General features: G+C 45.9%; 1 protein-coding gene across 1 annotated transcript in view; it reads right to left on the bottom strand.

Annotated features, from left to right (window-relative positions):
• Positions 1–12,864, bottom strand: part of MLH1 (mutL homolog 1) — a 340,404-nt gene that overhangs the window by 42,398 nt on the left and 285,142 nt on the right. Inside the window, exon 16 of the mRNA XM_069215008.1 lies at positions 11,324–11,488. Within this exon, the coding sequence (XP_069071109.1) occupies positions 11,324–11,488 (165 nt within the window). The remainder of the gene's footprint in view (positions 1–11,323; positions 11,489–12,864) is intronic.

The raw sequence follows: 12,864 nt of genomic DNA, 5'->3' as shown, positions 1-12,864 counted from the left end.
TATAGGAAGTGCTGGGCCAGCAATTCCACTGTCCTGGACATATCCAGTTAGAAGAACAGTCTATAACCACAAATGAATACTACTATAGGTTTTGTGCCCCACAAATCAAACAATTATCAAGCCGTCAGGGAATGCTTCATACGCCAGTGGACAGAAGACTTTGCAAACAACCCTCTACCTGAATGGAACTTGTTAGATTTTTTTTAATGGCAGAGTTCAGAATCCTTCTACATGTCTTCATTTTCCATGGAACATCTCTTTTTAGTTGGATCCAAGCAATGACTCAGGAAAGCCTCTACACTCATTGTTGAAGTTCGGTGTTTTGCTCTGGGGTGGCCTATAACAGAGCATCTGCTGCCCAATGGAATAAATAGGCCAAGGGACATCTAAATGCTGAACACCTAAGACCTGATATTAACAGTAAGGGAGTAGGCACTCAAGTAGGGATGTATGCATGCTATTTCTTTTCTTCAAATACATCAAAAAAAGGGATGGATCATTCATGGTGATCTAGTAAGAACAAGTAACCAGACGTATCCAGTCCACTGACAAAGTTTGTGGTGTTAAAATGCGGTCAAACTAGCTGGTGAACCACTGGCACTGCAAACGAGTGCTCTTCCTTATTGGTAATAACTGCATAATCTCAACAAAACACTGAGTTATTCTACTGACGATTACGTAAAATGTTGTAGGACTGGTGCAAGAATCATTAACACCTTAGGCAGGCAATGTGGTATTTTGCCTTGCTGCACCCTGCCAATGGGACTAGATTTATTTTTTAAAACATTTAGTTACCCACCAGCGGGGCCTGTGTTTCAAAGAATGAAACCCGGCTGTGGAAATGATGCCTCACTAAGCTTTATTAGCAGTGAGTAATTTGTCTAGAATAATGAAAATTATTACCATACATAAATGAGGCAGTTTTAAACGCCAATACATTATGTTACATTTAAGGAAACAAAAGTTATTTTTGTGGGTAGGCCTAGCGCCCGCTACCCGCTGTCTAATTGACAACGTGTGAATCCTGGCTTCAATCATCATTCTCTCGAAAACAAGGTCTTCACAAATACACAAGAAGTGGGCAATTTGTCCTGTGCAGCACCACAGAGATAGCAACACCGCCAGTTAATATTGGGATTCCCGCAGCCTAAATTCTAGAATTCCGGACAGCAGAAGACGAAGGCAAAGAAATTGCGCCTGGTGAATTGCGCCAGGGGAGATTTCAAACAGAGTTGCAATCTTATGACATCAAACGTGCCCAATGTAGGTTGGCCTCTTTATAGTTCTAAAACGGCAGCAAATCAGCTATTTGTGACAACTATGTTTCCTTGGTAAAAGTTTTAAATGGGTTATAATTGGGAGAGGAGCCAAGATGGCAGAGTGAACTGACTTGCCTGCCCCCATCGTCCACCCACCCAATGTTCTGCATTAATGAGATGGCCTCCTGAAGATGAAGGTTATAAAGAGGTGATTTAGATGCGCCTCCTCAAGAATCGAACAAGCAACAAAACAACCCAGCTGCAGCTGGATAAAATACAAACTCCTATTACAATGTGGCTCAACTCGAGATGGCAGCAGCTGTATACTGTTCAGTGTCAACGTCCATCATCCTTTTGTGTTGCCAAAGTTGCCCAGACGTGGGTCCTGTGCTCAACTCTGCCACTGGATTCAAGCTAGCCTGGCTGAGGAGGGGCGATACCCCAATACTGGTCCCAGGATGCTGGTTTCTGGTCCAGTGAGAATCTGGCCTGGCAGCTCGGCTTGGACTGTTCCCACGGGGAACATGTTCAAGACTGATTTGCAAATGGCTGGGTCCCAACTGGGGAGGAAAGGTGAGCAAAAGAACGATGGATTAAACCCAGATCTGTGACGGGGGAGTGTTTGAAAAGTTTCAGCACTCCGTCCATTATCCTTTTGTGTTGCTGCAGGTATTAAATATTGATATACTGCATCTCTGCTAAGAAGTGCAGAGGTGGTATTGTGTAACTAAAGATGTTTTAGTATTTTCTTAATTACATGACAATTTTAGCTGTGGCTACTTCTCCACTACACGCAAAAATCACTGATCAATTCAGTCTTTCTGTTTCCCGTTGTTCTTTCAGTGGATTATGTTTTCATGTTATTTTAGAAATTCCAGTGTGCACAACAGCCAATACACTGGTTGGGCATATCTCGGATGTCAAGAGGGAGTGGGAAGGACTCTCAGTGTATAAACTGACCTAGGATGTGAGTATTGGAGTACCCTTGGTCCATCATAGAGTGCTGCACAAAAATAAACGTGCTCATTCGCTACTGAGTCAGTGTATGGGTCTCTGCTGTATATAAACACATTTTCACACAATTTTTTTCGCAGGCGCCGTGCAGTGCGTAGAGAGTAGTGCTCGGGACCAAAGTTAAATCAACCCGAACAATAACTGCCTACCTCAAGCTAGGAAGGCGCTACTGCTTTCTCCCACAGTTAGAAGTAGAGGGGAGACATTTTAGAAAAGGGCAAACCCAAGGCGGTGACAGCTGGAGAGGATCGGACCCCTGTTATTCAGGGTATTAAATCATCCCTACCACGCCACTTACACAAATAAAGAGGATGCCGCTAGTAAGGCTGACAGTTTTAAATGCCCCAAGGCTTCTCTGCACGCCTATGTGAGACTGTTCACCATCACCATCTAAAAGTGAGGACACTGGTAGACTACGTCCACCGGGACTTGTACCCTGAGGGCGACGCAACGGAGTGACAAGAGCTGCATTAATTTATTTAATTTCTACCTCTGCTGCGCCACAGTGATTTTTCAAAATCCCATATTTTAGCGTGTTGGGCCATAATGACATACATTTTCAACCAATAAATCAATCTGCAACCGGCAGACATGGCGGCCAACTGTAGAAGTCTGGCTTGGTGTGTGGTGGGTACCTGTGGTACTTACACCTTATACCATGTCCAGGTACCCCTTATTAGTGTAGTGTAGTCAGTGTCTAGAAATCAGGCTCTCTAGAGGCAGCTGTGGACGAGCAGCTAAGGCCTATCTAGGAGACATGCAAAGCTCATGCAATACCACTGTAGTCACACTTAGTACTTACACATGAAAGAAAACACTCAGTGTTACAAAAATAAAGCTACTTCATTTTTGTGACACAAATACCAAAAATACCATAGAGGCTATACTCCCTTAGGAGGTAAGTAATACACAAAATATATATACTAGTATGCAGAAATAGGTATAAAACAGTAAGACAACAGTGCAATTAGTGAAAATCACAATAGTAGGAAATAGCCCTAGGGAAGCACAAACCATATACTAAAAGAATGGAATGCGAGAGTTGGTCCCCCACCTAGGCAAGTGTAGTGTGTAGAGGGGAGCTGGGAGTGCTAGGAAAGCCCAAAGGTAAGTACCACAACCCACCTCAGCGACCAGGAAAGCAGGAGTAAATCACAAAACATTCCCCAGAACACCCACTTGGAAGAAAAGAAGAATAATGAAAAACCCACAAGAGACTGCAAGACACCAACAGTGGATTCCTGGACAAGAGGACCTGTGGAAGAAGGGAACCAAGTCCAAGAAACACAGCAGAGTCCAGGGAGGGCAGGAGCACCCGTCCCACTAGACTGAAGGTGCAAGAGGTAAGTCAGCGATGAAGAAGGATAGTCAGCACTGCACCCAAGAAGATAAAAGTCAAGTTTCTGGAGGATGCAGGTGATGTCCCACGCCGGAAGGAGGATTGCAGACAGGTTTGCATCTTTGGATTCCGCCAACAAACCTTGGCACAAGCAAAAGTCCCGGTTAGCGGAAAGTGGAGCTGCCCGAGACCAGGAAGGACTAGGTGGACTCTCCCCAGGAGGGGCATTCGGAGGGGGTCCTCAGCAACACAGAAGACCCACAGAATCCCATGCAGCACTCACAGGAGTCCCAAAGGATGGGGACAAAGCCGCAGAAGAGGCTCACGCAGCACTACGAAAAGGGCTCCCACGCTGCCGGAGAACTACTCAGGGAGCTGTGCGTCGCAGGATGGAGTGTTGGGGGCTGGACCTTCAAGATGCCTGAAGATCTTGTGGAAAAGATGCCAATAAGCTTTGGCAGCTGCAAAGGACGCGGTGCACGGGGGTACTGTCCTGCATAGCCAGGCAAGGGCTTACCTCCACCCAAGTTGGACCGTCAGGACCACTACAGTCTACCACCCTTGAAGCAGGATCCACAAAGCTCAGCAGGAGGTGGGATCTAAGCAGTCGGTTGTCATTGCAGTTGGTGCCTGCAGAAGCAGGGGAGTGACTCCTTCACTCCCAGGGGGGATTCCTTCTTCCTTCTGATGCAGGCTGAAGATGGGCTGTCCTCAGAGGATGCACGACCGGGGAAATGTTCCAGTTGCTGGAAGGAGCCGTGGATGCAATGTTGCAGGAGGTGTCTTGCTTCTTTGTTGCGGCTTGTCTGGTCCTGGACATCCAGATGCAGTTTCTTCGGTCAGAAGTCGAAGTGGAGGTTGCAGAGGAATCCTGCTGGAGTCTTGCAATCCCAATCTGAGGAAGTCCCCCAAAAGAGAGACCCTTAATAGTCCTGAAAGGGGGACTGATCACCTAGCTGGGTGATCAACTATCAGGAGGGGGCTCTGTCACCTGCTGGCACTGGCCACTCGGATGCTCCCAGAGTTCCCTGCCAACCTTGAATCCAAGATGGCAAAATCCAGGGACCCTCTAGAGGAGCTCTGAGCACCACCCCTGGGATGGTGATGGACAGGGGAGTGGTCACTCTTTTTTCCTTTGTCCAGTTTTACCCCAGAGCACGGACTGGGGATCCCTGAATCAGTGTAGACTGGTTTATGCAAAGAGGGCACCAAATGTGCCCTTCAAAGCACTGCCAGTGGCTTGGGGAGGCTACCCCTCCCAAGCCTCTAACACCTATTTCCAAAGAAAGAGAGTTTAACAACCCAAGGAAATCCTTTCTTCTGCCTTCCTGGGCTTGAGCCTCTCAAGCAACAGGAGGGCAGACACTTGTCTGGGAGGTGGCAGCAGCTTGGGCTGCCTGAAAACCCTCAGAAGGCTGTAATGGCAATACTGGGGGTCCTCTAAGGAGCCCCCGGAGTGCATAGAATCATACAACCAATGCAACATGCCTATGTTCGGAGTTACCATTATGTAGCTGGACATAGGTATTGACCTATGTTCAATAGACACACAAAATGGTGTCCCTGCACTCATGAATTCTGGGAACATGGGCCTGGAGTTCATGGGGGCACCTCTGCTAGTGCATGGGTGCCCTCACACACCGGTACTTTGCACCCTGCCCTCTGGGCTAGAAGGCCTGCCATAGGGATGACTTGTAAGTGACCTGGTGCAGTGAAAAGTGGCAGTAAACGGGTGCTTGCACCTTTTCACGCAGGCTGCAATGGCAGTTCTGCAGAACCCTTTGCTTGGGTTCCCTATAGGTGGCAAAATATATGCTGCAGCCCATAGGGATCCCCTGGAACCCCAATGCCCTGGGTACCTAGGCACCATATACTAGGGGCTTATAATGAGGCACCAGTGTGCCAATTGTGGGATGAAATACAGAGTTTTGGGAGAGAGAGCATAATCACTGGGGTCACTGGGGTCCTGGTTAGCAGGATCCCAGTGAACACAGTCAAACACATGGACATCAGGCAGAAAAAAGGGGTAACCTTACCAAGAAAGAAGGTACTTTCATACACCATCATATACTGCACTGGAGGTATGTGGGGGATAATGAAAATGAGAAGGATGCCGGCGCTGTGCTGCACGGACAGCCGCAGTCATAGGAGCACATGTGCGGCTAGGAGGTGTTGGGGGGGCAGTGTTGGTGCGGAGGGGATGGCATGGGAAAAAATCATATCGGCTTAAGCGTAGTTGTTTCACCACCCCTAAAAACAACAATCCAAAATTCTGAGGCAAGGCAAACTAAGAAAATAGTCCAGCAACAGTAACCTAAACGCTTGTGGGGAGATAAGACAAGTAATAAGGCCAGTCGCCATGGGCATGAAACAAACCACAAAAGGAGAGACAAATTTGACTAATTCACCACACAAAAGAACAGGATTTAGAAAGGTACAGAAAGGAACAAATGACAAGCGAGGGATTAAATCAAGACAGAAGTAGCCCCGAAAAAACGTACCCTCTTTTTCGCATTGGAACGAGCCCATAGAGTCCCCATTCACCCCCCCCAAGACCCGGGCAGACAGCAGGAACAGTGGTTGCCAAATTGCTGCACTTTTGCGAGAGAGACATCCTATTAAACTGTGCCTTCAAGGAGGGCCCCTACCTGATTGAGAATGGAAAAGTGAAAATGTTCCCAGAATAGGCGTCCTAAGCTGAAGTGAAGAGAACTCTCAGGATGAAGGTATTCAATATTCCCTCCTGTTTTCTTCCAAATTGAAACTTATGGTGGACGGCTTGACACATTTTTGTGAAGATCCCCGAGAAGCGTGGGAATGGTTGGAGGCGCACAAGACTGGGGCCCCCTGGGTGGGGAAAATGGCGCAAACTGAGTGAAAGACAGCGCTCGCCCTACCAGAAAGCCCCGGAAATCCTGGAGTCGTGATCCCTGGCAACCCCCGCAGACTAACTATGACCAGGTGGCGGCACTCAAGGCAGGGGCAGGCCTTGCCCAGCAGCAAAGTTTTGAACAAAGAACAGGATCAGACACAGGTGGATCGGCAATGGACCCGGAGGCAGACAAATCTACTCCTGAAGAAGATGGTTTCCCTCTGGTGACCCCACAAACTGTAGATGAAATTGTTTGACTATCCACAAGCTCACAATACTTCCTAGTAGTTGGCAATCCGATGGGAGATGTACCAGTTTGCTGTGCCCTGGCTGTTCCTGATTTGGAGGATGTATATGTGCAGTCAGAGAGTATAGAGGCCTCCTGAGTTGTGGGTGGCACAGGGAGGGAATCATAGAGCTCTAGACTTGGCGGGACCAACTGCCAGGGTGGGCTTGGATTATCCCGGATGATAGGGGCACTCCGGAGGATAGCTGACATTGCAATTTATGGGCAGGAGTGTATTTGCGGTTCTTGTTTTCTGGAGGCCTCCCTCCCAATTATCAGGCTCTTCATGGGAGCATGGTGGAACTGTACCTAAGACTTTGTTTCCTTTACGGAATTTTATTTGTTTGGGCAGAAGGGCTTTGCCGTTAGGTCCAGGGGTTGGGGAGTTCAAAGCAGGGGTTTGGTTTTTATTTCGGCAACTCAAGGAACGTTCTGAATGGTCTTATATGAAGTGGGACCCTGGATGCGTCTGAGAGCTAATACCTGGCAATCTAAAATAAATGTTAGTCCATGGCTAACAAACCACAGAGATAACTATGCATGACCTGGAATGTTCAAGGGCTGGGGTCTGCAGCAAAGCGTTATAAAGTATATCAGTAACTGCGTCACAGGGGAATACATATAGCAATATTACAGGAGACACACACAATGGGAGTGGACATTACCTGATTGCACCGTAGATGGCGTGGACAGCTTTATGCAACTTTTTACCCTGCCTATGCCAGGGGGTCCCTGATTTAGATCAGGCAGGGAGTCCAATTTTAACTCCTGCAATAAGTAGTTGATAAGGAGGGCAGGTATGTACTAATTAAAGGAAGACTCCTGGGGGAAGGAAGTCACTTGGGTTGAAGTTATGCACCCAAACAAAATTAGCTTAGGTTCCTCCAGGCCTTGTTGCCCCAAGTGGGTTTGATGATGAGAGGGGATCTTTTGCTGGGGGCGCACTTTAGTTATGTAGACGATGTCCTGCTGGACTGTTCTACTCCACCATTGCAGGGAACTCCCCCCCGTAGACTGGCCTCGGGGTTCAAGGATTGGTTACATCAATGGGTCCTCAGTGACATATGGCATCTCCAAGACCGTTGAGAACAAGATTATTCATATTACTCCCATATACACAATTAACATACCAGATGAGATAGACTACTGTGCTCTGAGTGGTTGTTCCATTCGGTGCAGTCTACAAAATATCTGGGTCACACCCGCTCAGATCATAGCCCTCTTCTTCTGACATCTGATCCACCACATGCTTGACCAGCGATCCCCCTATGGCATTTACAGCTTGCCACGCTTGAGGATGATGGCTCTAGGGAGTCCTTAAGTACTACTATTGCGCACTAACCAGGTTCCTGCACCAATGTTATTTCCAAAAACGGTACCATGGTTGTGGGAACTGGCACACACCTGACACACAGTTAAGTCCCTTGTAAAAGGTACGCCAGGTACCAAGGGCCCTGTGACCTGGGAGGGGTCCCAAGGGCTGCAGCGTGTATTATGCCACCCTGGGGGACCCCTCACCAATTATGGTAAATGGACTGAGTAAGGAAATGGACGCGGTCCTTAGGACAGCAATCCTAAACAAACAGTGATATTTGGCCGGAACATGATTCTTCTCTTCCTAGGCTTCAGCAGAGAAACAGGAATGGAAAAGCACTTGTCTGGATGGGATTTGATGCTGTACGGTGGTATCCAACAAGATTAAGGGTAGAGCTAAGTAGCAAGTCTATTTTTCTAAAAGATATACTGCTTGTGCCTTCCAAGATGGGATTAAGTCAGAGGCCAAGCAGCTGGTAAACCTCACTAATGGGTCAGATTTGGTTCAAAATATTTTTTTGGTGTCCTTTGGATTTCTTGAATGGGTGGCAAGTGGGTGTTGGGATGGGGTGGCGTTTCTTGTTGAGATGCAATATTATTGTGTAAGGTAAGTTTGTTTTTCTTTAGAGACTGCTGGATGTTTAATATTAAAATCCCACATTGTGCTCTTTGTGCTCCCTACCCCCCTATGTGGCCACCCTACCTGGAGCAAATGACCATAGGTTATTTTTTTTAAGTGAGTAATTTGAAATGATGGGAGAAAATTAAGTAACATGTTGTAAGAGGAACAATGTAAGAGCTCTCTATGTTACCGGCTTTCTCCTAAGGATTAGTATTCTCCTCCTACCGTAATGGATATGTATAATTGTGTTATGTTTGTAATACAAATAATTAAAAAGCAAACGTATGTCTTTAATCATAAAATTAGTCTTTTCATGAGTCAAGGAGAAAGGTCTAAAAAAGTTTAACAAAGGTAGGATTCAATATTGCTATCTGATCGTAACCTAGAAAATCCGTTCCTTGGAAGCATTCCCAAAGGATAGGTGTCAGGATTTTTCCAGAAACTCAAAAAAAAAAAAGCAGTTCAGTTATGGGCACAAACAACACGTCTCTTATGCTTTTCCAGTGAAGTAGACAGAGCAAGAGACTGAGATCGACTTTAAAACGCCAGAATAAATACATATGTACACAAGAATAGTTTTCAATGCCCCACCACCAAAACAAATGTTCAATAATTATCACGTTAGAAACCGAAACCATACCCTACGCAGATAAACAGGAAAGAAGTAACCTAGTTAATAGCGACAGAATCAAAACTCAGTTCTTTTCAACTCTGTAACCCTTGGTTTCAAGTCATGATTGCCAGGCATTTCACTTGTTTGCGTTTCCATCTCCACAGTTTCTTCTGCAAGGTCAGCATACCAAATATAAGATAGTTGTTCTGGCTTTTCCCTTCTCTCCTGCTATCCCATTATTCATAAAGGGGCGGACCATCCATCTCAACACTGGCTGATTTTTAAGAAAGTTTCATTGTTAACCTTGCCCCCAACTAAGAGGCGTTTGTTCCCATCTTTGCCTCTTTAGACACTGCAAACTATCCAACGTTAAAGAAGGACTATTATGTGAAGTTGATACGTGTATTGTGTTAACCAGGAGAAGAGTACTGCCGACCAATAAGCACAAAGGCAATGCTCAAACTGTCATGGCACAAATCTCTGAGTCAAACTCATGAGGGGGACACACAGCAGACTGGTCACATAATACTTAAGTACCTCACATCCTTTCAAGAATCTATAGGATGAGTACCTCTTGCAGACTCTAGTTTAGCATGGTTGTGTGAAACTGTTTTACATTTTTTGCCATACAGTCTTAAGATGTCCCGTTGGAACTCAAATGGAATTGCGTGGACCCATCCACCATCAGCTAAGTGGGCTGACTAACACCTCAGCTACTACTCCCTGCCTAGCCTCTCCCTTCCTGAGCACCCCGTGTGCAGGATATACCCACAAAGACTTTGACATTCTCAACTCTCTATCACTGTCAAAAATCCAAAGAAATGGATGGATGAGAGGTCTACTTTGTTGTCCCCCTCAATAAGCCAAACACCTTGTGTTCATGGCACATCTCTTCTGGAGCAGCCTGTCTCACCTCTCTACATGTGGGTTTATTTTAATAATCTGCTGCCCCAAAGTAAGTGACTGTTATTGTTGGGTCCGTTTCTTAAGTTCAAAGCTCTTTCAAGACCTCAAAGATGCTACTACAGATGTCTTAGTTTCTCACACATTATGATATGAGGGGCAGGCAGGAAGCCTCTCTTCCTACTGTCACTAGCAATGATCCCTCCCACAACTATCAAAGGAATGAGTAATTTATGGGTAGACATTTTTCAGATAGTTTCACAGGTTTCATGCTATGATGAACATTTTAACACAAAGTTAAAATGTTAAAAGAACTAGAGGTCAGAGTGCTGGGAGCGAACATCTTGCTAGCTCATTACGTACCTGAAATCAGCAACTCTTGATATAAAGCAAAGTTCCCTGGAAGGATAATGCACTGTGTAGCGATTATTGACATCAGAACGAAGGTTGTGACATTGGGCACACATATAGAAGCATGACAAACTGGTAGGACAATAGCTCACAATAATGGAGAACTAATAATAGGAGAAACCTTTATACCTGTACGAAAAATGTACATCTTTTGTAGTAGATACAAAAGAATGGTGGTGTCCTGATGAGGGCCTCTGAGCATTGAAATATTTAGACAAAGGGTGAGGGGCTGTGAAAAACATCATTTGAGTTCTGCTGTCACAATATGCATTTCAGATTATAAGCAGGGAAATTAGAAACTGGAATATGTATATTTTTAACAAAGTATTTACATACAAGTCTTGGAATGTGATTCACTAATCATCACAATTGTTTGGACTGGTCCACAGTCTGTAAGCATTTGTATAATGGTACACAAAACGTTCTAAGAACAGAACTGGAGAGATGTTTTTAAACATTTAGCGAAATGTGCACAGTCCAGTATGGACCGGGAAACCTTTCTATATGCTCTGAAAAACACATACTCCGAAAAATGTTTAATATATCCCTTTCCCAATGACATTGTGGGAAGTTTAGCTACGGGGGAGTGGCAGGGTATGCAAATCTTAACAGAGACACTGCAGTCTTTGCAACAGTCGGTACAATACAGTCAGTCAAAGCATTAGAGAGACCAGCACTGGTAGAAATTACCTCATCAATTTCAAGAGAAAAATAATCTTTCATCAGCTCTGCTTTCTTCGTCAGAAACTGGACAATGTACTCTGCAAGGCCTTCCTTAGGACCATCTTCTTCTGTCCAGCCGCTGTCGGGACTCTCCAAGGCCAGCATAGCTAGATCATACAGAGGTGCTGGTTCCTACCAAAGGACAAAAACAAGTGTTTCATTATTTTATTAGCATGTGTCATCCAGGACCAGAAGCAATATGATCACATCGCCACCATTCTGATGGAACTCATATGCGTCATGCCGGTCAGTACCATTTTCAAAACTAGCTGCATTATTTACAAAGCCAATACTAGTGGCCCTGCTTACCTTTCATACAACAGCATCATCTCTGGTAGCTCTCCGTACACCCACAGCCAGGACACCATCAGACTGGATACTAATAAGTGTACAATAGACAGAACAAGGCAGCAGCCTTTTCCCACCGAGGTTCTCAAACAATATTTCAGTACCCTTCAGGACAACCCAAATGCTTGTCCAATTTAAGAAACATATGAAGACACACCTTTATAAAGAACACTACATCAGAGTGCAGTAAGAGTAGACGGAAGCACGTTGCAGACGGGGACACTTGTTCCAAGGGCAGCAGCCCTTTAAATCAATTTCGCGCTCCCGCCGTCGCGGGAAGCGCGTTGCAGCCGGGGACACTTGTTCCAAGGGCAGGAGCCCTTTAAATCCTTTTCGCGCTCCCGCCGTCGCGGGAAGCGCGTTGCAGCCGGGGACACTTGTTCCAAGGGCAGGAGCCCTTTAAATCCATTTCGCGCTCCCGCCGTCGCGGGAAGCGCGTTGCAGCCGGGGACACTTGTTTCAAGGGCAGGAGCCCTTTAAATCCATTTCGCGCTCCCGCCGTCGCGGGACGCGCCCGGGCGAAGCCCGGGCCCGTCATTGCCAGGAAGAGGCTGGGCTGGGCCCCCCCTCTTTCAACTGCTTTTTGAGGGCCCCTGGTTATAAAGGAAAGAGAAATACTAACCGGAATCGAGAAGACAAAGGAACTATTGACCCTACTGACCCGGACAGTGGCCTCTTCTGGGAAACCTTGGGATTCGCCTTCAGCCTTTGGTGGGACACCGAGTGTAGGAATATCCCAGGAGCTATCATACGCGGGACAAACAAGTGACAATTTATCCTTTTATCCTTTCCTTTTTTTATCTTTCTTCTTTTTTAAATTCTAACCTATATTCAAACAGATTGCTACCTGACGGCAAAGTGCTTTACTTTCTGCTAATTCATTTAATTATCTAAGTTGGGGTGGTGCTATCCTGGTGCACACAATTAACTAAGCGTAACTTACCTTATATATAAATACCCCATTTTCTCATACCGGATTTAGAGTGATATCACATAAAATATGGGGAAGAGGAAGCACTCAAAATTGAGTCACCCCCCAAGCTTAAAAGACAGTACCTCCATATTAAAATACATCTCAGGGGCCATGGGTATGATAGACAAACAAATTGCCAATGTAGAGGGGAAAATCCTGACATCCAAAGAACATAACAACCAATCTC

This window comes from Pleurodeles waltl, chromosome 2_1, assembly GCF_031143425.1.
Source record: "Pleurodeles waltl isolate 20211129_DDA chromosome 2_1, aPleWal1.hap1.20221129, whole genome shotgun sequence".
In the NCBI taxonomy this organism is placed as follows: Eukaryota; Metazoa; Chordata; class Amphibia; order Caudata; family Salamandridae; genus Pleurodeles; species Pleurodeles waltl.
Note: the sequence above shows the minus strand (reverse complement) of the source record. Positions and strands in the feature narration are given on the sequence as shown.